The 27,095-nt window shown below is 43.3% G+C and overlaps 1 protein-coding gene across 2 annotated transcripts in view; it reads right to left on the reverse strand.

Annotated features, from left to right (window-relative positions):
• Positions 1-27,095, reverse strand: part of bach2b (BACH transcriptional regulator 2b) — a 91,665-nt gene that overhangs the window by 23,321 nt on the left and 41,249 nt on the right. For both annotated transcript variants that reach the window (XM_076084002.1, XM_076084000.1), the window contains exon 2: positions 7,935-8,189. In XM_076084002.1, the coding sequence (XP_075940117.1) occupies positions 7,935-8,177 (243 nt within the window). In that variant the 5' untranslated portion in view covers positions 8,178-8,189. The remainder of the gene's footprint in view (positions 1-7,934; positions 8,190-27,095) is intronic.

Genomic DNA, 27,095 nt, shown 5'->3' on the forward strand with positions numbered 1-27,095 from the left:
AAATGTACTGTAAGTAAGAATATTGTCTTTTTACACAAAACAAAGTTGGCAATTAACGTTTCCGAAAGATACTTTGAATGTCGTCGTTTGTGAATTAAAAATACGCGTAAAAAATACGTTTCATATCAGCCTCGTATCACGCTTGTAGAAACGCACAATGCCACATAGGATTGGTTAGGTTTCGGCAACAAAACTTCATGGTTCAATAAAATAAATAAATTTAAAACAATATAAGATGAACATATTTTTGACACAAACATTACGTAAAATGTCTTGCCCCTCAGATTTGGTTGTTAAGTACAGCTGAATTATTCAATGTACTGTATAAAAATGAATTTCAAACAGTCTCAACTCCAATTGTAACTTCTCAACCTGATACTAATATACTGAATAGAAAAAGTAAAAATACATTACATGCAGCCTATAAACACAGTGTAATTATACACTTGCATATCTGTCAACATTAACACATCGATATGCAGTTTATTTTGATATTGGCCTGCTGTTAAAGGAGTGAGGCATCATGCGTTGCCAGTGAAAAGAGGTCCTCAGCACGGTGAATACATTATCGCGGTGATGTGGAGAGATTTGGAAACGTAAGGAAAGTGTCATCCTCAGTGACAAGCAGAAGCTCAGACGCTCCTGGTGTTGAGCTGCGGGTGAGTAAACCTCCCCCTGACAGTGGATTAAATCAGATAGTGTACGCCCTAATCCTCTCCCAGTGCAGCTTACTGTACCGGCCAGACACTGGGTAGGACATGACCCCACCTCTACCCTGTTTAAGACACCAGTGTTTGGGCTGTTTGTGCCAGGCTACTCTCAGCTCCGGTGTCCAGCATTTGCTTTGTCCACCATGCCTTGTGTGTGGCAGGTTTTTTTTCCAGCCCAGACTGATGACAGTCTGTTTATTCCTTTCATTAAGAGGGATGTTAGCTGCTCTCTGTATTTAACCTCCAAACGCCGGGTTTGGAAGTTAAATACAAAGAGCATAAACACGGCTCAAGGTGGTCCTGTACCCAGCGCCCCCTCACACTCAAACAAAGACCCGGCATTTTCTTTGTCAGCTTACGACACGAGATGTGCCCTTGCGTTGGCAGAGAAAGAGAGACCCCCCGCTGGACCGAGGGGGTTGGGTATTAGTGCTACCGACGCAACGCATCGCTCCTCTCGCCACCGCCTTCTCTTCATCTTCCACCGCCCAACCCCCCCCCCCCCCCCCCCGTTTTAAAGGAAGGCAGAGCTCTCTGCCTGGTTCCCGGCTCTCACCATCTGTCTAATAGGCTGTATTTCTGAGATAGTGTTCCTGGCCAGGCACTCTGTGTAGGGGCCAGTCTGTGTGAGGCCCCCTCAGATAAGCCGGCATTGTGCAGGTCGAGCCTCAATCAACTGCTTGACCTGGGGTGGTGGATGGAGGTCACTCATCAACCCTACTAAACCACCACAAGAGCATTGCATTTGCCTGTCTCTGGTCTATATCACACAACAAAATAGGTCTTTGGGCAGTGGCTACTAAGACGAGTGTTTGTCTCCAACACTTTGGCTCAAACCAATGTATCTCAACAACTACTGGCTACATTGCCTTTGATCCATAATGAGATATTACCAGACCTACAAGTAGATTAGCGTGGAATTTTTGGAGCAACCTCATGGTCTCCAGTGGATGTTTTTTGCTGGGGAAACTCCCAGACTTTTTCCTCTAGTGACGTCACCACTGTCACGTTTCCAAACGAGATATGTTGCAATCCAGGTGGCAACCTCCGGGTTCTGAAGTGCCTTAAACTTGCATTCTTTCTAATGGCCAGCAGGGGGCAACTCCTCTGGTTGCAAAAAGAAGTCCCATTGTACAGAAGTCTATGAGAATATGAACCCCTTTTCTCTCTTGATTCCTTATCCCAATCACTAGTTTCAAGTCTTCTTCAATACAGCAGGATGTTCATTTAGTAAATGATAGTTTAGATTAAAATAGAAGATAAAGCAGGGTATGCTTTAGGGCGTGGCTACCTTGATTTACAGGTCGCTACAACAGCGTTGTCCATGTTTTCATGGAAGTTAATTGTAAGATTTTGGTCACCTAATAAAAGTATTATTCAGCATTCGGTTGTACTTGGCACCACCCTCTCGTGTCACTTCTGGTTCCAAAAAAAGAAGATGGCGACGGCCACGGTGACGACGTCCACTTCTTATAAACACTCTATGGTCCTAATCTAATTGTCACACTGCAGAGTACATTCATGCAGTCCAAGGGATAGTTGAATATCCTACCCTAAACCTTACCCGCATCTCTGTTGACCTAACCCATCTATGTCTTGGAAATCTGCCCTGGTCTTTAATCTGCTCAGACCCAAACCGTCTCAGCTTGGATGCATAACCCCAGCTGTGCATCCCACTGTCTTCTGTATTCTGCTTCTCTCATCTTTCTCTTCCACTGACCCTTACTGGTTTGGGGGTCCTTCCTTGCTGAATGGGGTCCACATGCCGTATGGAGTCTTGAGTGTCATATTTTTGGGCTTCTGATTCCAAAGTGCCTCATCGATGGACTAAAGTGTGGAGAGCCATCGGAGATCTCTCACCCCTACACCTAACCCTGGCCGTAACCACCATCATCATTGCTGCTCAGGCTACTTTTCAGTAATCCATTAAAAAAACAATCTCTGTAGTGTTCCATCCAACATTTCCGAATTGCGTGGTGTAAAGAACACAAGCAGCACTTTAGACTTTTACTCTTTTTAAAATAAATCACAGCAAATCCTTTGCGACACACTGCAGGTGGATACACTGAACTGTGTGTGTGTTTTCTTTTGAGATGAAAAATGTGCAGTGTTCCCTGGCTCATGACTCAGGAAAGAACTGACAAACAGGAGGTGGTTTGAGGTCTGTGGACCAGCGCTCTGCTGAATCACAGTGCTGCTTTCTCCTGATTTTTATTTTTCCAGAATTAAAACTCAAAGAGACCAGAAATGGTAGCACTGATGATCCGCCACCTTCTGGAGCCCTCCACCACCCCCCACAGTGGTCAGGCTTTAATCGTTCCAGCCAGTCAGAACACAACCAAACTGGATGTCAGACGAGCATAAAAGTGGCAGCAGACGGTCATTGCAATGAAAACAATTATCTGCTTACGTAATTACTACAATAAATGAGGTTTCTGCTACTATTTAGGAGAGCATCATCCGATTCTCAACATCAGCCTCTTCTACAGGCGAACTAAGGCAACATGCCGCGCTAATAACTAGCTGACAGGCAGCAGTCTGCTGTGATCCTGGCAGTGAGGATTGAGTCACAGCTTTGATTACAGTTCAACTATAAGGAGGTCATTTGTGTTTGTCACAGTGATGACTGCTCCTCTCCAGTGGAGGGCTCTCTTTAGAAAAAATCTTCTCCCTGGCTTGCATTTGTGGCACGCTGATTCTTATGAATCCCCCTTTGTTCTTACACTCACAAGAAACATGATGTAGAGAAACACTTTGTGTGTGTGAAGCCTCCGTCGCCCAACATGGACGCAGTGCTCCTCTGTTCCTTCCCCCCTTGCTGGCCGGGTGGCCCGGACAACAGCAGCGCTGAGATAAAGCAGGATTGTTTTGTTCCCATGATGTGATGGCCAACAAAACCCCTTGATGAAACGGGCTGCCACAATCACATTAGATAGAGATGATGTCACTCACCAGCGCTCGGCCCCGACTATTCCGGAGGGCGGCGGGGACCACGAGAGAGGGGTGATGAAGGTTGTGGGGGAGGTGGTCTTTGTTTCACGTTTCATCTGCACCAACCTCCCCCTTTCTCCCCCAGCGGGGAGCCGAGGCCTTTTATTTTATTTTTTTTACACATAGGTGGCGGCCGTCGGTATAGCTGCTTGAAGGAATACCCTTCGTGACCCGAGCCACAGCTCAAGGCTGCTTCTGTGAGCCGACCCCAGCCCTCCCCCATCATCGGAGGGAAGACAGGAGGCAGGGATGCGTCATCCTGCTTCAGTCACTGACCGTAAAAGCAGAGGGTGACAGGCACCGTAAAAAAAAAACCTTGACAGGCCTCGTTAACGAAATGACATTTCCTCCGTGATGCGACGGAGTCTAGACAGTCAGATAGAGATGTACCATCTGCTGAACAGGGCAGAAGAATGCTACTTGATGGGAAATTCCACCTTAAATAGATGAATACAGTAAAAAAAAAAGAGCCATTGGCAAAGTTAATTTTGTTTCTAAGCCATTTTGTTATTTTTGCACTTCCCATGTGTTGCCACTTCATACTTCTACATCCCGACATATACTACATTTATTTCACAGCTGTACTGTACTTATTAGTCACTTTACATACAAAATATAAAGATATATAGACCAACATTAACAGTGTTTAAAATGAGTTGCACTTCCACCAGCTACAACATTCAAATGCTTCTTACATATGAACGCATCAGTAATAATAAACACATATACCTTAACATACACTGTTACATTTGACATTTTGCATTATGAGTACTTTTCGTTTTGGTATAGCACATTATTTTTCTGATAATACTTATGCTTGTATATTTTTTTTAAATTGTGCTATTACTACTTCACTTAGACCCTTAAACATTGAAAATGAACAATTAACAACCAATTCCTAATTTTAAGGAGATCACCTTTGTTACTGTGAAATTGCCTTATTCACAATTTCTTGACACTGACATTGATTACATTAGTCATAATTAGGGCTGGGTGTCATTAAAAAAGTTTAAAACTCTTCTGTCGGCACTGTTGCCGTTGTTTGCGCTGTTAGCTTCTAGCCGCCGGTTCAGACATCTCTAAGATTAGAGCCGGCTGTATGGGTTGTAGCTGCCACAGTAGCGGGCCAATCACGAACCAAATTAAATCGATGTAACGATTGCGGTGATTGGCTACGAGCAAAACCATACAAATAGTAATTTTTTTCGAGATCTGGCCACAAAAAGGATCAAATGCAGGCATCGTTAACCCGGAGAAGTTTCGATACTACTAGCTACTTGGGTAATTTCGGTCGATACCTTATTGAGTACCAAGACACAGCACTAGTGATAGTGTATGGTACCATTAGCTGTGTATTGCTGATTATGATGTAGTTATTAAGTGTCCATTGTGACAAAATAAAGCCGATATATTCATTATTGTTTGCCCCTTTAGATAAAATGATAAAAACAATGTTCATGTGAAAGGTTGTCCAAAGGAACAGGGATGGACAAAGGGAAGACGGCTTAGTTAAAACCTCAAATGGAGTCTCTCTCTCCGGCAAATTAAAGAGACAGTCATTGAAAGATGTTACATTCCACACTCCATCTCACACCTGAAACACGCAGCAGCTCATGCATTATTCATGTATGCAGTGAGTGAATGAAAAGAAATGCGGCTTTGAGCATCCAGGAGCCGTTTCCCTGCAGTCCCTTCTTTGAGTTAAGGAGGGGGAGGAAAAAAAAGATAAGAAAAAAAAAAGCCCCAGATGCTCATTTCACATAAGACGACAATCTGACGCCGACTTCTTTTTCAATGAGCGCAGCGACAAAGTCGTTTGACAGGCGTTACTTTATTAATGTGCGCCGGCCCCAGCGAGGAGCCACAACTCCACAGCACATGCGGGACGTGCCCCAGTTTTCACGGCATACACATGTATGTATACGCCCATGTGAGTGTGTGCGAGTGCGGCGGTGTGACATCAATACGTCAGCGGGGCGCTTTCATCATGTGTGCAGTGGAGGAGCTCTGAGGGGGGATCGACAGTGTGAGAGCTGAGGTGAGCAAGAGCGAGGAGTGTTGCTAAACCTGACGAGCGCTGAGCCGGAGGTGGCGTTAATCTCGCCACGAAAACGCTGCAGCTGACAGGTGCTAATTGGTAATCACAGCCTTATATGCTCAATAATGCACTTTCTCACACCTTTCACCGAGTCTTTTTCCCCCCTGCGAACTGCGCGTCAAATTAAAACACTGTTTTACTGCCATCCTCTCTCATAGCAGACAAAAGGCAGTGACACCAAAAGACACCAAAAATAACTCAACAAAGAAGTTGGGAAGTAATAATAATACATCAAAAAATGAAGCCGATGGAGTTAAAGGTGCTTCATACGAAAGAACAGTTCTCAACATGGAGACGGCTGAAGCTAACATTGCTAAAGTTCCAAGCAACGGTAACAGTGCTGACAGAGCTGACAGTGTTAACCTGAGGGGGAACTGGATCTATACTTCAAATAGAAAATAGTTTCCTGCTATTTGAATGCTCTGAATGTTGAATTAAGCAACTTTAAGGCGAGACATTTGGATAATGGGGTCGTCCGGCAACCGCAAGGTCGGCGGACGACCTTTGATCCTCAGCTGCTATGAGTCCTGTGCCGAAGTGTCCCTGAGCAAGACACTAAACCCCTAACCGCTCCCTCAGCAGCCCACTGCTCCCAATATGCTAGGGATGTCTTAAATGCAGAGGTCAAATTTCATGTATATGTAAATGTATACTGACGACTATAATAAAGTTTAGTGTGTGGTACCAGTGGGAAACACACACAGTCTTCAAAAAAAAAAAATGAATACGTCAATACAATTTTAGGATTTATTTATAGTCTCAAATGAATTTATGGTCAAATCTAAATGTTTCTAAATCAAAAGTAACCTTCTCAACCACTATTTGGTGTGTAGTGGACAAATGAAGCAAAAAATGCGTTTACCATGGCAAATTATTAGGTAAAAAAAGGGACACTATTAGGATGGCACTGTTTATACAACATAATAATATTCAACCCTTTCTGACTGCCAACCTATTAAATATTGACGCATGGTCAGTGCCCCTCGGCATCCGATACTGACGCACCGAGGCCGGGGTGAATGGTTGCGTCAAACAAACACAGGACTTTCACCTAGGAGACCAAGTCGAAAAAAAAACCATTTCTCAGTGTGGTTATGTCAGTATGGTTATGTAACTTAATAAATTACCAACAGCCGGTTAAGTAAAAAACATATTTTAACTAAAATCTAAATATTTTCCTATGCCTAGCCAAGTCCTTTTGTTGCGTAATTAAACATAAAAAAGTAAAAAATGTTTGAAGCATAGGGCTACTATATTGAATTAATGCACTAACTGTACCAACGTTAGCTGGAGCTTGCCAAAAAAAGTTAAGTGTGGGAATTTTGGTCAATCAGAAAGAGAAAAGGAGTGAAAACAGTTCTTACAGCAAGGAAACAATCAAAACATGGCAACCCCCCCTATCACGACACAAAATTCAGTTTGACGCTATAATTGCTGTAATAACAGTCCCGATTAATAATGCTCACTATCAGTCATTTCTGTGACACTAGAGAGGATAACTATTCTCATCAGAGGCAACACAACTTGCTGTCAGTCAATTTGATTTCCCTGTGGGTTTAGCGCTTATGATGCAGGATGAAACCAAACCTGTCTAGTGAATGAGTTACCTGTCGGCCCATATGACCTCATGTCATCTTGGTTCTTTTGTAAAAAGCCAGGGTTGAATATGAATCGGACCAGAACTAAAAGGAAGCAATGTATTTGAAATTTTCCCTTGTTCTGGGCCCAATAGGTGTGAATGCACCCCAAGAGATTTGAAAGGTTTTTCCATCAATATAAATATGAAAAATACCAGTGGACAGGATTGCTGCAGCTGTGAGCTGTGGCTGAGTGCGTGTTGATTCATGTGGTTGGGCTTTATCAGACAGCTGTTAATGTTGCTCTGGACAAAAGTTAACTGTTTTGTTGCTTAAGGTGGAGGGTGGATAGAGGGCCTTAGTCCAGTGGTCACACATCTCTGTGTGTGGCTATGGATGTCTGGGGGGGGGGAAGTGTACGGAGAGCCTGGTTTAGTATTGCTTTTGTCCTGGTGTCAGTGGGGACTTTCAGGGTTGCATTGTGTCAAAGTCAATAGCACTTCCAAGCCCCTGCAAGAGAGAAACCTGTCAGAGGAACGACGCGTTTGATGGACGTACCTCTTCCGGAAGGCTAACGACCAAGCCATTCTCCGCCTGGCCCACCAGCGCCTGGAGGAAGTACTCGCTACAGGCGGCCAGCACGGACCGGTGCCCGCGGAACTCCTTGCCCTCCACCAGGACAGTCACATCGCACAGGATATCCTGCTTCCGCTGGTCGTTGAGGCAGAGGAGGATATTGGTACAATGAACTGTCGACTCATACACATACATGGGGGCTTCAGGCTTCTCATCCACGGACATTCCGCTCACGCCCTGGAAATAGAAGCACAACAGAGGGGAGGGGGAGGGGGGTCAGTTTACAGCCGAGGCCAGCGAGCGCATACCGCAAGGGCTGACATCAGCCCCCGGCGGTCTGCTGCGAGTCAGCCTCATGATTCAAACACATGCAAGCCTGACTAACGGACGCTCTCTGCTTCTCACGCTCACCGCCTCTTTAACGTTTAAAAAAAAGCCGGCAAAAGCGTCGTCGTGCGTGCCCCTGCTCAGTGTGGACCCGCGCAGGATGTCCATACACTAATCACTCTGGCTTTGAGTGTAGTCCATACGTTTCCACTCACACACTTCCCGTTGCACATTCAAATCGCATGCACAAAGAGGGTAATCACGTCGACGAATGAGATCACACAGAACATGTTATTAAAAAAAAAAGCAATTACATTTAAAGGTAACGGAGTCCAGTTTAAAAGTAATGTCTCGCTGCTTTTGGCTCTGGAGATCCACATGTGTTTGTAATCTAAGGAGGACTCACTGTAAAGGTATGCTGAGCAGCTTGGATACACTCAGCAAGATAACATTAGCTGGAGAGGAATGGGAATAATAAGAACAGGGAGCAGCTTCATCACAGGATGAGAACCCCCATGACAGCGCAGAGGTTGTTTGGGAACAATTAAAGAAATGCTGTATAATATGGGCACAAAAAGAGCCGTTTTACCAACGGCTTTTAATAACTTTATCATGTCAACCTGACAGTGAAAACTTAAACCAGCTATAAAATTAGAGCAATACTTCAACAATTTGGTATTTATATATATATATACTGATACACATATAGCCAAAATGTATTAATAAAACACACGGCCTGACTGACCCTCTCAGCCCACAACATGTGTGATTTTGCCTGAAACCTACAAGATTTCTGAGCATTTATTCCACATGGACCACAGTTACCATATTGTACTATATTGCCATATAAGGTTATTGTTAAATCTCATGTTTGATGCGTTTCAGAGCAGACGCACAGTCAGGAACACAGCCTCTGATTGGTCGACAGACTCAACCCCAAGGTATCAGAAATTGCCAGTGGACGGCTATCAGCAACAAAGTATCTGAGAGGGACACAATCGTAGCCCTCATTGAAACGGCACAATGGTTAGCTTCTCACATTGCATGCAGCGCCTCAGAGATATTAAGTATGTTGTATACCACATATTTTGACCCGAAAACCTACACTATAGTAGGCTAGGAGTTATATATTAGTGTAGTTGTATTGTAAATCAAGACGTGCAGCGGCAGTAAATAAATCAATGCGCTTATGATAAAACACAAACATTGTAAATTGGCACGGGACAACGAAGAATATTCGTAATATTCTGTTTTTTTCCCCATGATTTCAGATTACTTCACAAACATATTGATGCGCTTGTGAACAAAAACAATGGTGACATGTGAGGCAGACCGACGCAGCGGCTGTAGTCAGCGTAGCTCCACACTACGAAACGCCGTAAAAGCTCTGCTCTCCAGGAACACAGCAGCACGTTCCCCCCATACTGTCCACCCCGCTCGCCCTGTGATGACAGGCGCAGAGCTATCTTCCCTTCAGAGATCCCAACCAGAAACACACACACACACACACACACACACACACACACACACAGACACATAACTTCATCCAAGGGGCCTTTACATGAGGGTGCTGCTCGGCACCAAGATGATGCTCTCTGCTACATGCGGGGCTTGTGGTCACAAGTTTGACATGAACTCTAACACTCTCACAACACCGCACAGACTGAAGCTGCTCACACTCAAGTACCATCAATGGCTCTTTTTTTTTTGTTGCTAAAATGAATGCCTTGACACGGGGTGACTTTGTCTTTTTGTGCTAGTTTCGCGCAGCGCTCCAAATTAGATTTCCTCAGAAAATTATTTTTTATTTTTTTAGTTGATCTGCAAGCCTTCAGACAAATGTAGAAAATGTGAGTACACACAAAAAAATGTCCTCAATCATGGAATTGTTATAATTAAATTTCTCCTTGCTGTGATTTGAAGTGCTTGATGTTTTCATGTCGTATTACTTGCTGTATTTGATTGATAGCTTTTGGGTCATACGGGCTTCTTATGAATAGAAATGGAATCTTTGCTCACTTTGTGTTTTTTTAAGACTTTTTTTTTTTAATAAATAAAGGGAAAATACACAAAATATATACTTCCCTTGGGTTGGCAATGACTAAATAAGCAAGTCAAAGCTCTCACTGACTCACACTGTGATGTTTGAAAAATGCTGAGCAAGAGTTCCTGAAAAAGAGGAAGCACAGCTATCCCCACATCCCTCCATAAGAAGACGCAAACATTCAACTGGTCAGCTCAGATCACTGGCAGTGTCAGTTTTTCCTTCTAAAGGCAATTCATTCAGTGGAAAATACTTATTTTTGGAAAAAACGATTTCTGAGAGAAGATGACAGAAAGGTCTAAAATATGTGTTTGAAGGATATGTCAAAGATTGTCAAACTGATTCAGCAGCAGCTGTATTCACTTTTACAATCATATAGAAGCAAAAGCAGCATGTGTGTACATTCAGTATAGCGTAGCAAAGAAGTGCAAACGCTAGTTTATGATGCGCTAACGTACCCTGCTAATCTTAGCTCCACAGGTTGTTAACGTAGAAAATGTAACGTTTTAGAAACGCATATCTCTTTCCAACCTCTCCGGGATAACGAGTACCACTATTACACAACGTTTAAACCACGACTAGCCCTAAATCCACGGAACCAGCCGTTCCGTGGATTTAGGGCTACTCAAAATGAAGGACACCTGAAACAATTTAATGAGAGTCTATGGTGCACAGCCGAGAAGTGGTAGAAGCATTCACTTGACAACTTTTTGACCAATATAATTGATTGTGAAAGGTTTACATGTGGAACCAACTGCAGTGGGAAGTGTTTAAGTTGATGACGTAACTTGTCACCTTTTAAAACTCTCAAATGTCACAACCATATATATATATATATATATATATATATAGGCCAGGCATTGCAGGTGCAATATGCAAATGACTCAGGGACTGTGTGACCTATTTCTGACCTCAGGGTTTATGATGAAACTGATTTTGGGCGACAGTTGATAGCATTTTTGAGAATGATAAGCATCTTTGGAAAGACAGCGGTGCTTGTCGAATCGGGTGCAAGAAGGGGTCATGTTTGATGTCTCATCAACATCGGAGAGTACCTTTCAATCATCTACTATCTGCTGTGCAGCCTACTAGAAATGACGTCTGACACAAGCAAATGCGTACTGAGCCTAGTCCACAAAGGGGGAAGTGAAAATCGTGGGCTGGCCTTTGCGAGGCTACACTGCACCACTGATTTCATCACAACCAGGCCATTTGTAGAATCAGATGTTTACCTGGGACAGGGTTGTAGCAATGATTTGACTGGATCGGTCCACTGCTACGGCAGACTAAGTCTGGTGTAGGGGCTGTTGTGGAACAACTATGTCAGTCCAGACTTTCCTGTGGTTCTGGCTGGTCCAAACTGTTGTATACTTTGCTTATTTCCACCAAACATTTCTCCGTTGGCTTTCTAAGTTAATGACCCGTCTTCCAAGAATAATGTTTCCAGATGCGGTTGCAAGGATCGGAGCAATCCAAACATGCTATTTCTACCCTGGAATGCACATTGGCTTTGGACTCTTGGACTTTAGACGGGTTTGTTGCAGTGGGAGGAAAATGCAAGGATGACACAAACACAAGGCACACACATGCATACATACAGTGCAAGCATAGCCGTACACACACGCACTCATACAGACAGACACATACCCAGACAAACGCACCACAAAATAGCCGGTTGTGGCAGAATTCTGATTCGAAGTGCTGATGGCTGCAAAAGATTTATTTCTTCTGACTTCCTGGGACAGTTGTTGACGGCAGCTCTTTCTGCCACACTAATACCGCCGCCGCCAACCTCCTCGGCGAGTTGCTCGCATTTCTGTGCAGATCAAAAGCACAGCGTGGTGGTGATGAGGACGCTCCAGCAGCGGCCAGAGCCGACTTCAGGGTTTACTGCTGGCTGCTCCTGGATCACGCCTGCTGATCTGAGGGAGGCTGATGAAGACTAATGTGGCTAGAGACCCGTTAGCTCTACAGCAATTATGTTTGTGGAGGTATGGTGCACCGCGTGTGTGCAAATAGTCCCACACACAGTACCTCTGTGCATAAGAGGGAGCTGAAGGTAGCCTCCTGTACTTCACAATGCTTTCATTATGGCCTTGGTTACACTCGTCTGTTCAACGCGATTTTGACTGGCAGGTCTGTACGCTCCAAGATCGGATCTTACTCACATTGGCATCCGATCAGCTGGAACAAATGCCGATGTAGCCTGGCTCGAGTTGAGTTCGGATCTCAGTGAGTCGTACACAACATTTTGGGCACAATCAGGTGCAGTTTTGACATAGTCTTGCTGTTAAACGTGGCCCCCGTTTACCTCAATTTAAGGTAACTTCTGAAAAGAAAATATTTTCAGAATTTTAAAATATTGATACAGGCTTCCTGTCACATTATTTCATCTGCGACACACAAACTGTGAGCCATGTTTAATCTGCAGATCACAGGTGTCGCTTAATATAACCATGGAAACACAGCTGGGATATGCATCAATACATTAGAGGAGCTGAATTAAGACTACAATGGAAAACACATTTACACAGCCAATGGGTGAGCTGAACAGGACAACCAGCAGGATGCCTGAGTCAGCTTTGGTCTGACTGTCTCATCTCACGCGGTCTTAGTTTGGGGACTTAGAGTGGGAGGGGTGGGTGGTTATGTCTGACAGTGTGTCATGATGTGCTCTGTGATGTGTGTCCTCTCTCTCTCTGGGCCTCAGAAGAATACTTTGCAGGGTGTGAGGAAGGAAGAGGTCATGATGGAACGGAATATACAAAGGAGCGAGGGCGGACACTGACAAGACTTCGGGGGCTGAACTGAGCCCCCGACGGCAGAGTCATGATTGCTCCTATCATGAAGAAAAAGAAAAAGAAAAAACATTGTTTACCATTTAGGAAGCTTTGAGACACTTCTGCAAAATCAACATTGCAAGTTCCTTTCAGGTTGTTTTCTTTACTAAAATAAGAACAGTGTTGTAATACCAGGGGCTATCCTTTAATATAAAGTAGAAGCTGCTCCATTTCTGAGAAATCTGAAATCAGATTGCATTTCTCAGAAGCTTTGCTGGTAAGTGGACACATATTCTTTTCGCCTGATATAGTAACATATTGGGAGTGTTTTCTATATTTTCCTGAAGTGCCTCAGACAGGGGGACAATGAATCAGCACGGAGCAGAATGAGGCCCACAGGCACATTCATAAACACCAGCTGCAAGTGATGAGTTGTTGCAAAAGGAGGTCTGATACACAGCTTACTGTGGGACAAATAATTTGAACAGCTCTTGAGTTATTGGGATGGTTTTGTCAAGTGGAACATCTACTTGGCCTGGTCGTGACAAAACACAAACGCTCCCTGCGGCTGCTTGTAATAAACAACGTTAGTCTCAACCGCTGCTGCTGCAGTCTAATAACATTATCCAATGAGCCAGTACAGTTGGAGGCAGACCAACATGAACACTGTGTCACTGTGCACAATTAAGGGGGAAGGACTCCCACCCGGTGACTGTAATTACACTGAGGATGAACATGGTTTTAATTGGAATTATCACATTAGGCCACGGCAACGATTGCCCTTGGAGCAGTGCAAGGTGATGATGGGCAGCTAAATGGAAGCCTTAATCCGGAGTTTATTACCATGTTAAGTTCAAATGAAAATCACTTACAGGTCTGCCTTACGACGGTGTTTGTAATCGAAACAAATGTAAGCAGAAGCCTTTTCCGCCACAAAAGTCATAATGCAATGCAATGTAATGTATGTCTTTGAATGTAACATGCAGGTGATATTTTTGGAGGGGTTTCATTTCCTCAAATGAAACTATCTGCTTCCCCATATGGAAACATACCCTCAGATTGGTTTTTGAGGCAGCGTTGGTCAGAGTGATAGATAGTACAGGTTTTAATACTTTGGTCCAAGATATTCTACTATGTAATTTGTGGTAAGCGCAAAAGATAGCAAGACACGAGAGAAAAGGCCTTGCACTAGCCTGGCAAGCTAATAGCCACCAGTGGATGAAATAAAGCAAATAGGCAGTTAGCTAGCTATTCTAATGTAGTCAGCAAACTGACATTGACGTAGCTGAAATGTTTACATCAAATCTTTGCTTTTTTTTTCTCTTGTTGTGCTCACGTTAACGTTAATTGCTAACGACATTGACATAGCTAGCTAACGTTAGCTAAAGTTAGCAAACTCATAAGGTTAGTACAAGTTATTTGCTGGTTAACGTTACGTTACCTAACTTCATAAGTTACAGTTATATCGAAATATTACGGTAGTATTGTTTACCTCGGTGTTATTGTTGGAGGCTGTGTGACTGTAGAGAATGTAATAAATATATGTTTATTTATAAACCATATGCTTGAAAAAACAATACACTGCGCAGTATAATACAGTGGCCTGTAAACACTATTTATCGATAAGGAAGCGGTATAAACATTTTCCACCATGGGTCCCAGCACCTGAGGTAGGCTCAGTATAGGTTGAGCTCCAAAAACACTACATTTCTCATAATGCGTCCATCTTTTCTTTAACCCAGCCTGTCTGGTAAATGCAAATGTCTTTCACATTCCAAAGCAACCAGTGTGTTTTGCAGGCGGTCTGTTATAAATGTGTAGTCACCGGGCTAACGTAGCACATTGACTTTCCGTGAAATGACTTCTAAACACTACATTTGGAATTCATGAGATTTTTAGTTTACAAGGTTGGAACAACATTTCAGATCATGTTTATGCATGTCTCGGCATACAGTACATCATACATTTAATGCACCATAGATGGTCTCTTCTAATATTTATCAAGAGCCTAGGTGGTGCTGCTAATCATACCCAGAATAGTGCTTCGCTGCAAGATGAACTGCAGAGATCATCAAAAAGAAACGTGTTGATGGGTCATTACAACATCAATAGGGATACCAGGCATGGGGATTGATTAAACTGGGATTGGTCTATCTGGGCCATAATAGAGAATGTTAATGAGGACGGAGCACCTCACTTTCATCAAATATCTCCCTGGCCGTTCTGCTATTACACCCCCTTCTCTGGTTCTTTCATTCTATTACTTTACGCTCATTGTGGAAGATTCTGGTCAAATGGTAATATTATCCAAATAAATTTAATCATCTAAGATTGGCTGTGTAAAAACATTTTAACTTAAAACCTGCTACAAGGGTTTATCACTGTTATGTTGTAACTTCAGTAGGATTACGTGGTTGTCCTCGGGTCGACGCAACTCTCTGGCCTCTGTGGTTTATGATACCGTTGCAAAACCCATTGAGTGCCAATAAATGTGCACTGTCATCACTTAAAACAAGGCTGTTGTTGTTAGTTCCTGAAAAACGACATTTTCTCATTACTCAATGTGGTTTTTCATCTGCAACTGTTGGCAGACAAAAAGCATGCTGTTCATCGCAATTCTTCTAAGGTCATTCTCGGTGCGAGGAAGGAAGCCTGACGTGTCTCTGGATTGCAACAAGCAAACTATGATTTAGGAAGTAAGTAATGAATTCAACATCTGCCAGGTTGTCAACAATCTGCCAGGGGGTGAGATTTTTTCTTACTTCACACCTTGAAGTAAGAACGATTGGAAAGGAACGTAGAAAAGAAGAAATTGTTTTGCAATCAAACAAGCAAAAAAACATCATCCCTGAAGTAATCTCCTTTGTTTAAGATTGTGAGACAAGATTGAAGGCGAGCAGTTTTTTGGGGCTTTCCACTCCGGCCACAGAAAGTTCACAAACATTCAGGGCAGAGGCTCCTCATTCTCCTCTCTGCTGATAAGCTAAACAGCCCTTCAGAAGGTCACTGGGCTGCTGATATTGATCCTGAGATAACATATGCAAGACAAACACGTCTGAGACACACTGCTGATGCTCGGCGGATTACATACTGAGGAATGTCGAAGCGTAATGAGAGAGTTTTTCAATTATTTTACATATGCAATTAAACCGTCTACAACACAAATTACGTTCCCATACAACTAAACTCAATTATGTTTCATGGGACGATAGCAGTTATAAACGTTATAAATTGAAACAAAACAAAAATGCAACAAATTAGTTTGGTTAGATTTAGTAAAATATCATGCCTTGCCTTAAAATAAGATCTTCACCCTACACAGATTCTGCAGACTAGATTAGAAACATACGTAATCTAAATTGAAAATACGTTTCCCTCCAACCGCAATTGATAATGCAGTTTTGTGGAATGGGAATGGGATTTTCAGGAGACCACCGTGTCTTGTCAAAAAACAGATCCTTAGAAATCTACTGCGGAACAGCAAAAGATCCCTCACACTTGGTGTCTTGAAGATGTGACAGGTACAGTTTTTACAATAGGCAGTGTTCAAGAAAGTTCAATGTAAAACCTTACATTGAGGGCACAGTAATCTCAGGCTAAGGCTGGATCGATACATGGATCAGGTGCTTCTCGCTCCGGATAGAAATCAATACTGTCTCCCTGTGCTTCGATCTGGGGACTGAGCAAAGACACTACAGCATCAATTACTGAACAAAGAAAGCTCCGCCTGGACGAGGTATTGATGCAGAAGATTCAACTGGACTCGAAATGTTGTCCTTGATCGAATTCTTAGGCCCTTCATGGAACGTATTTAGCATAACCCAGTTCTAGTCTAGTCAGGTGACTGGGGTTAGGCTGAGCGCCCCCCCTGGGTGCCGCCGAGTTGCGGACCAAACCTGCTGCTGACACTGATGAATAGGGCCGGCTGTGAGAGCGAGCCAGAGTCCGCCTGCACAAACCTGCATCTATCTGCAATCGGCCCAATTAACACCAGAGCTACTTCATCTCCCAGCGATAGAAAGGTCCAGGCAGTGACCTCGACCACGTGAAATCAATACTCAAACCACCGCAGAGATTTACCTTTTAAAAGAAACAATTAGCGAGGAGCACAAGCAGGACGGAAACCATCGAAGACAGCTGGATTACGTACTAAGAAACTCATTATCAGAGATGACCAACATCTGCATTAAAAATGCGTCGAGGCTTATGCCTTTGACATCAGAGAAAGAAAGAAAAGCAAGACTGCGGGGTGAAAGCTTGAGTGAAGCATCTTAGACTGTTTTAATCCCTGTGATCAACAGAAAGACAACCAAAGTGCAGGATGTGGAAACAGGTTTCAGGACGACTTCATAAACTTGCCGTCATCGTGGTGTCTGCAGCTATCACGACAGCACTCAAGAAGCTATTAATAGATGTACTCTGCTGACTAAGACTAACAACAAAGAGCCCAATCAGTTTTCCTTAAGCAGATGCCATTGAGGTATTATTTGCATGGCTGAAATGTTATGAAATCAGTTTCACTAAAACCAGACTTGACTTAGGAGATCTCAAGGATCATCTTTACCATCAATTCAAAGTCACAAAAATAGACAAACAATTGAACTGTCAGCTGCTAGCGTACGTTTGGCATTACCTCAAAAAGGCATCAGCACAGATCCAGTCATCTTGTTATTCCAGTCTTTGCTCTGACAACTTTCTAATGTCTCTCACCGTGTGTTACCGACAGCATCTGAGCCTATCTGTGGGTGGTGAGTATGACTGAGCAAGTGAGGTATGTGCGAGTGTGTGCTTGCGATAGTTGTGTATGTGTTTGTGTGATGGCATGCCAGAGTATTTTTGGGCCCTGCCTGCTCAAATGCAACTTGCATGAATCATGACTTCCCACATAGTAGGTCAGTGAGCGGGGTGAGTCATATTGCTGTCTTATATGGTAACACGCTGCACATGTGATAGAAACACTGGGGTTATCTATAGACTGAGCTCGCTGTCTCAAACGTCTCCAGCTCCGTCTTGGTCGTCAGAAAATCTTCAAGCTCATTTCTCTTTGTTTAATCTCCTCTTTGATATATCTGACAACAAATGTCTTTGATATTTTGTGATTCAGTTATGAACAGTCTGCCCAACATTTTGGTTTGACTCAACTAAGAACCAACTTTGGTTTCCATTTGACCCAACGCCAGCCATACATTACTGCACAACAGTTAAGATGCCTAAAAATGCAGTAAAATGATTCTCGCAATCTCGCAAAGGTACTACATACAACACTGGGAGCAGTAATGTAGCATCAAAGAACTATTTGCAATCTAAAGATATAGTGAAATAATGTCTACCCGTGCAGAAAATGCTCCTGAACCCCCCCTCCCTAGGTTAACACTGCCAATCCTGTCGGCACTGCTAGCGTTGTAGCTACATTACCTCCTTGGCGGAGATAAATATAGACTAAGTCTCTGACAGAATCTAGAAAGAATAGCAGATGCTTTATGCATTTCCTGCCCCGTGCTTGATATTCGCACCGACAATGACAAGGTACACCTGCACACACAACAATGCGATCGTCTAAACCTCTTCCTGTGCGATTGGCTGAATCAACAAGGAAACAAGCGGGGTGTCTGCAGTCAACTCAGTCAGCAAGTACGGAAAACCACCTCACGAAGGAAGCGGAAAAACGGCCAGAAAGCATCACTGCCGGGAGGGAAAGTGGCCTTTGAGGGATTCGGATTCGGATATGTGGTCTGTTTTTCCAGCAGCAGCCAGGGAAGGAGCAGATCTTGTGCTAATTAGGCCAGTGATTGGCAGGCCAAGAGGCTGCAAGCATGAGTGTGCCCGAGACTGGATTATGTGCTGCATTATTAATGGGGCCCGGGTGGAAAAAAGCGGATGGAGCGCCGAGTGGGGGGCAGGGTTTGAGGTGGAAGCCTTTTATTCCAAACAATAAATTCAGCGCGCACAAGGAAGTTGAAAATCAGCCGTCAACTGTGACAAAAAAGCTCACGCTCAGAGGACTCATGGAAAAAAGGCAAGTGGAAAGTCTCCCCACAGGAAAGAGTTGACACAGAGGCATCGCCCACGTCAAAAGAAACCTTCAAAAGCCACGTCTGTACGCATGTATGTGTGTGTGGGTGTGTGTTTGTGTGCAAAGCCAAGTGTGTGTATGTGTGCGCATGCGTGTGTGATCATGTGATTATGAGTGAGTGGGCTGCAGGGTACAACGGTATTGATAAGGCAAAGAAAAAGCACGTTGTTTTTTCTCACATTGCTCTTGCAAGTATTTTTTGAGACTACATGCAAGAGCTCTTGTTGTTGTAGAAACGTGCAGAAATGTGCAACACCGGCGCAATGGTATTAAAATATCCCGCTGAGATCAAAAAGGGCCGCAATGCCGGGCGGCGAGGAAGATGAAAGACAACATCCACCGATGTGACTGATTGTAACGCACCGTTGACAAGCACAAAGAGACACGCAACGTCTGAGAATACAGGGCTTCGAGCCGGACGCCATGCTGGCACCTTTTCACATACAATTTTTCCTTGTTTATTTCGCTGTTACCTTGTTCTGTTCTTCTTCTAGGTGCGGTGAAAGACCACACACACACACACAAAAGACCGGAAGGCCACGTGAGTGGTTCCTTTCTTTTCAGTCATTCACAAACAAGCTTGTTTGCTTGTTTGTGCTTGTTTGTGACGCATGGTGGCCAGGACCCTTGGGTAGCCATGCCCGTCAAACTACGGCGCTCTGCTACAGTCACAGTGGGTTAAATATACTGTTTGTAAAGTGAAAGTGAAACTTTGCGAACAGAAAGACAAAGATCACGTCGCTGGTTTAACGTGGGACACGGACAGCTGTCTCCTGGGTGACAGTCCTGTGTTTGTTTGTCCCATCCATCCATCCATCCACTCCCACCAGCCCTGTGTGGGTTTTATCTGTCATTATATTAAACCATCATCACCACACTCCAGGAGCACTTGCTCCGAGCATCTAATGATGATGTGGCTGATGAGGCACACAGTGCACCGGAGCTGATAAACAAAAAATTGCACCCAACCCGAAACAGTGGTAAAACTTTATCCGAGACCCAATTTGACTGAAACACCGACGCTGGCAGCAGCTTCATGTGCCACCATATAAAAAGCAGCTGTGGTGACACTAAAGGAGACTAAAAGACAATATACATTCTTCTCTACACATAGACCAGAGACCTGAGGCAGTACAACAGGACTCTGCCAGAACCCAATTAGGCTGACCCAGGCCGACTCCTGTCCCTGGTCAGGTCAGGTCAGGACATGTACCTGACAGTCCCTCTTCTTATTGCTTCAGGAACAGTATAGTGTAAAGTATTTGCCGATCCGTATTTGTTGCACAACTCTGTACCGTGATAACAGAGGGATCCTTCCCAGTCTGAAGGAAGCCTTTTTTTTTCCCTGGCTGGTTTGCGTACTCTAAGGTAACATGAAAACATACATGTCACTCGGGTGGCGCATGTCTACGGATCTGGCGGGCAGCCGTCGCTGTCAGTGTGAGGGTCACGAGGAGGAGGAGGGGGGGGGGGGGGGGGGGGCAACACAATCACGTTACCCAGCCAGGGTATGGCCATACCGGGTTAGATGACCCACTGGCAGCAGCAGCCACCCTGAGGGAGCTAATTTAGGAAGTGATGTGAGGGTGAAAATATATGCGCACACACACACATACACACACACACACACATGGCGATGGGGACCGAACTGTGTGACCAGTTGGTGTACTACAGAGACAAGCGTACCTACACATACACATTGCAACACCGTGTCTTGAAGTAACAAGAGCTCTGACGTGCAGCCTCTCTGCTGTGTGAACAACACGTTGCTCAAACATGAAAAATAATCACGTGACGACAGTTGTCATGCAATCGTCATGTGAAGCGATTCGTTTTTAAGGGTAGCGGCACAAGTTTGGGTTCAAGTTAGAGAAACGACCATGCATCCCTTTCGCCTACAAATGTCATATACAACACATCTTCAATTCAGCGTTTTATCAACCAAACAAAGAAACATAAACTCAGTGACAGTATCATTCAGTAGCCGTGTTTCAATTCAATTGTCCAGTACATTTTAAGTAAACTTTTTAAATGTTACAAAAAAAGAAATTTGGGTTAGACGTGTTACCATCAACTGGTCTGGAGCGTGTAAACTCGGTGGTCACCTCGGCTGTCTAACCATTCATGAGAGAAAATGAGGAAGTTTTAATTGTTCATTCATGTCAGCTCGTATTGGCCGTGTTTCATGTTGTCTAGAGGTGATGACAATACAAATGTACATATACGAAGATGCCGACAGCCGCAACGTCTGATCAGTTAAATGTTTGACAAGTCAGAGCTTATTTGCCACAGGCGTTTCCATATCCCATTTAGCGCATCAATTATTTTTTAACAAAGGCAAAAACCACCACAAGCCAGCATTTTTATTTATTTTTTTGTCGCAATTGACAAAGTTTTACCAACTTTTGCATTCCCATACCGCTTTTCGAATGCAATACTTCAAAATGCGCATCAAAATATGTGAAGATAAAATGCAAAATGGTCAAAACCTTCACTATCAACCAATTATTATTATTTTATTTCTAAAGTGTTATAAAAGTACATGATTACCTTTTATGCTTCTCAAAGCACCTGGTTACAGAAAGGATGATAACGGTGAGCACGTGTTTTTCACTATTTATTATTTATTACTAGCCTAAACTATGCAGCAACATCCACTCTCACCACCCCCTCACAAAGTCTCTGCTGCATAGGAATGTCACACGTTTTGGATTGGAAAAAACATCACTAGGGAAAGTAATCCATGTTTTCTCATATTTACAAGGAGATACTGTTAAACCACCAAGTATCAAGGGGTTGGCACCGAATGCTTGGGCAAATTATCGCTCCGGTTTCCTTTAACCTTTGATCAAATATTTCCTCATGGTTCAGTCTCAACACAATGGGCTGAAAGGTTGTTGTTTTTTAATGAAAAAAAGGAAGTTACGAAACACATGTTTACATTCTTCAAAGTAAGATAATGAAAAGAGAATAATTTTGGTGTCGTATCGGTGCCAAAACCCAGGTATCAAATAGCCACCTGTATCAGGAAATTGAAAGAATAACTCGTTCTTCTAATGATGGAATCATAACGTAGGTGAATACTTTGCAAGTTTGAGAAAAAAAATATAACCCCAAAACTGCAAGATTATTTTTTTCAAAAAAAAAACAGGACTCATTACATATATTAAGAGTCTTCGTCCCAACTGAGATTAAATAAAGTGACAATAGACAAGTTTTTTTTGCTTTAACCTATCATTATCAAGTAAAATGTTGAATGCACAACGTAATGGCTGTAGAATAATGACACCGTCAACGTTTGGATTGGTTCTAGATCGGTAAATCTGGCGAGAAAAGCCGTCGTCGGCGAAACCGACAGCCCGTCTCTTCAAATCCACTCGATTTTTTTGATCGCCGTCGGGATGTGAAGAGAATTTCCATAAATACAACAAGAAAAAGTTTCTAACATAAATCACCTACCCTGTCTTTAACCTATCATTATCAAGTAAAATGTTGAATGCACAACGTAATGGCTGTAGAATAATGACACCGTCAACGTTTGGATTGGTTCTAGATCGGTAAATCTGGCGAGAAAAGCTGTCGTCGGCGAAACCGACAGCCCGTCTCTTCAAAGCCACTCGATTTTTTTGATCGCCGTCGGGATGTGAAGAGAATTTCCATAAATACAACAAGAAAAAGTTTCTAACATAAATCACCTACCCTGTCTTTAATGTGTAGTGTATGCACTCTCAGCCAGTGGTGGCACCAGGCTCATCTGCCAGCGAGCAGTAGGGTTTGAGAGCTGACTACCTGCAGCATCGCACGAGAAAACACGTTGTGATGTCTTTGCCAACGTATCGACGGGCAACCTACGGTGATGTACTGCAGCATCAGATACCCCAGCGTACACGACCTCAGGAGCTGCTTCTACTCGTCTCTGTGTATTCTGTAATCTCAGTGGTTTCTGTAACCGCTGTGCTCATTTCACAGCATCTGGTGTGAAGCACTGCTGCCTGAATCATGTGCAAGAGTCTGCAAGTTTCAAACGAAGCAATCGTTACTCAGCTGATTTCAGTGATTCGAGAGATGGCCCTGCTGTTGATCTGGCGTGACCAAAAAATCAAAGAAATAATACGACAAAACTGAGTCACAAATCCAACAGTGTGTCATTTTAAACACGTGCTCAAAGATACGTGTGCTCTCCTGACAGACATTAATTCATAATATACACCATGTGACATTCATCCACTGTACAGCATCAGGGTGCATCATGGGTCAGCCGGGGGCTGCGAAACACACGCCGACACAAGCCCTCGTGGCTGCATCAGATCAAGTGCGAGGGCACAGAATGAAAAGGTCATAGTTTCGAGTGTGCGCAGATTGGTGACAAAGAGTGCGGTTTCGCGGCTTCGGTATTTGATGACTCAACCCGAGAAGAGAAAGTGGCACTCGTGTATCGGACGCCCCCCCCCTTCGCACGCCCAGGCAATCACAAGTTACAGTGGAAATATATTCGCAAGGGAGGAGGAACTGACATCACTAGCACTGGTTTTGATCACTGGGTTCCAACTGTAAAAGAAAAAAAAGGGGGTCACAAATACATTAAAAGGTGAAACAATTCCTTCAAATTCCCTGAAAACTCGGAGGCAGCTTGTGTCAGCCCGCGGCGATGCTGTCCATCTGGTCGCATTAAAGTAATTCCACAACCTGTGACATCAACGTTTTTTTCTTTTTCTAGAGCCACTCAGTCGTTAAGCCCTCCTGATCCCAACGCCCGGATCCGGCCTGTGATTTATGTACACTGTGTCATGCAGCCATTAGAGCAATCTGTTAAACACAGTGTTGCGATGTGACTTTCGCCGTTATGACAGCAGTTCTGGGTGAAGAGAGGGCGCTGACTGCTGCATCCGCACACGTTTCAACACAGACGCGCGGAAAAGGCCGCCGCTCCGATAACTCAGTCGCAGTCTTTTTCACAGTCAGTCGATGCTTGGAGATCAATATTTATCTATGGGGTTATTGATTTCTCTTCTTGATTAAAACACTGAATTGTAACAGGTTCAAGGAGAAAGAGCTCAGCGCAGCACAGACACCGACGGTATAGGCCTATGTATGGATGGATGAATGGCATTTCTCTGAGCGATTGATTTTTCCATCATGGCTGGAAACGACTAATCCAATAATCAGTTGAAAGCACCACGTCTATAGGCGACACACAGCCAGTCTGTTTTCACACATCGATCCTCTTCTGATGGGATTTTCTGTGTTTTTTTTCTCATACTTCAAAACGGAGCGAACCGAAACGCTCAAAACTAAGTCTTTGTTAGGTATCTGATTTATCACCCAGAGAGCCTGTGTTCTGCCATTTATTTGTTGTGCCATCATAGTCGCGTTCCTGAGTAATTCTATTAACCGGGACTACTTTTTAAGGAACTAAAAGGTTTCCTTTCATCAGCTCATTGTTGTCTGCGTTGCCATTGAGGTCGACAGACCAACGCAGGTTAGGGAAATTAGTCTGCCGACGTATAAAAAAAAAATCTTGAGAGCATCAAGGCTGACTGATACAACATGGTGCCAAACTGAACGTCCATATCTGCCACCTCCTTACAAAGATAACTACACAAACCGCTTTTAAAATCAGAGAACCTTGGTATGACAGAAAACATTTAGTCCTCTCCTGCATGTCAAAATACCCTTTCAGAGCAAACATGAAAAGAGTGACTGAGGGAAATGTTAATGCTGTTTCATTCAAATCAAAGTGGAATTGGTGTTACTCATATGCAAATGTTGTTTTTAGAGTAAGTGGTTCAGATTTCCATCCCAGTCAGAGAGGTGTTCCCGTTCTGTTATTTTCTTCCTTTAAAGCTACACCGAACAATATGTCTCATATTAACGTTGGATTAAATGACGTGTGGTGACGATCGTGCAGAACCACATTTAGGTCATATCGTTCGGACTGTAACTGTGAGAGAGTGGGAAAAGCTGAGTCAGAGATTTGGAGAATTTCCAACAGCTCAAAAATGGCAAAATCACTGACTAGCTAAAAAAAAGAAACTTCATAAACATATAGGGTAATAGGTAATGTTGATTACTTACTTAAAGACAAATGTTTTCTTGTATTACAAGTTTTCTGAAAGTTTATGTTTCAATATGCAAATTGGCCATTATTAAATGTGTGCTGGTGTGCATACATTTAACATTGGATCATCTTAACATTGGATAAAGCCAGGTTCAAAAATTGTTGTTTCATTTAGTTCACATTTTAGAGTGAAAGGCTTTTACCGAGGATTTAATATCCCTTTGTATTACTCCATAAATCGTAAATAAAAAGACTGTCAACAGTCAAAACAAATCCATTGTGGCCATGTTTTTAGGAATAAAATGTTCTTTAAATCACACTATGAAGGACAGATCAACAAACCCCTGCTCTAAAAACCGTAAGAGTTTGGTGTGTGCGAGTGCTACTGAAGAAACCTCTGGCAGAAAAAATAAAAGCATAAAATGCAGACGCAAGCTGCTGCTATTTGCGGACGAGAGACAGCGTTGGCAGAAGTGACATGTTGGACGGCGGTCTATGGGAGGACATTTGGCTCTTTTTCTAGTGGGCACACATTTCTTGGAAGCCATGATGGATGCACATCACCGCTCGAGCGTCCTAAACGCTTCGGCTGGTCTGTGGCCGTGGCCCGCGAGGATGCCACTCTGAAGCTCCCGAACAGGGCTAAATGGGCCCCGTCTTTATCCTGCCGCCGCTTCCTGACCGGGGTCAGCCTCCCTGCGCACCACAAATTGCTCCCTGGAACGCTGGCAGCAGCAGCAGACAGGGCCGCGGAGAAATTGCCATTTGTTTGTTTATGGTTCAGACCGTGCAAGTCCACTATCGTAAGAGGCTATTTTTAGCTTTTATAATGACCCTTAACTTGCCAGATGACAAAAATAAACATAAAAAAGCTTCATGTTAAAGCGTGTACTAGGTTTATGTCTCATCTGTCATTATTTTTGCTCTTTAAATTTCCATTATGAAAACAAAAACAAATCTCTGCATCAAACAGTTGTGGCAACGGAAATGTCTTATATATACATATATGAGAGCATATCTAGGACCGCAATCAAGATGATTATGTATGATGAATCTGAGCTACTAGGAGGAGGATTTAAGTGTTAAAAACAACTCCTTCATGGAGAGCGGGCCGATTAATTTCTTTCAGAACTGCCTTATGCCCGGCTAAGCATTAGCTGTGCAGCTAATCTGCTGAGGTGGGTGGGGACAAACATGACCACACACAGACTGGATGAACTCCCCCCTCAGGCTTTTATTTGGATCAAACTCTCCTAACTGTCTAGAATCTTGGAGACATTAACACAAAGTGGATGGGAACTTCACAACAAAAATAAATGATGCATGTTGTTTTCAACATATTTACATGTGGTACAAATCTTTCATTTTTTTTGGCCTCTAAATTCGTGTTTTTCTTTCGTTTTATGTAAGAACATATTCACAGGTGCTCACAGGTATTGTAATGGGTAACCAGACAGCAACCTACGGGTCTGAAAGGTGAAGCCAAGGCTGCCTTACACTTGCATTCTTTCTAATGGCCATCAGGGGGCGACTACTTTAGTGGCAAAACGTCTGATTCTACAGAAGTCTATGTGAAAAATGACTCTACTTCTCACTTGATTTATTACCTCAGTAAACATTGTTAACATGAGTTTGGGGTCTCAATCACTAGTTTCAAGTCTTTTTTAATACAACAGGATTTTTTATTTAGTATTTATTATGGTCATATTTAGATTAAAATAGACCATAAGGCAAGGTGTGCTTTAGCCCGTTACCACTTTCATAGTGTGTTTTTAGTTAATGAAACTTAATAGCCTAAAAATATTAGCATTCGGTTGTAAAACCAAGATGGCAACGACCAAAAACCAAGATGGCTATAAAG

Source organism: Anarhichas minor, unplaced genomic scaffold (assembly GCF_050575085.1).
Source record: "Anarhichas minor isolate MPS153535 unplaced genomic scaffold, ASM5057508v1 ptg000136l, whole genome shotgun sequence".
In the NCBI taxonomy this organism is placed as follows: domain Eukaryota; kingdom Metazoa; phylum Chordata; class Actinopteri; order Perciformes; family Anarhichadidae; genus Anarhichas; species Anarhichas minor.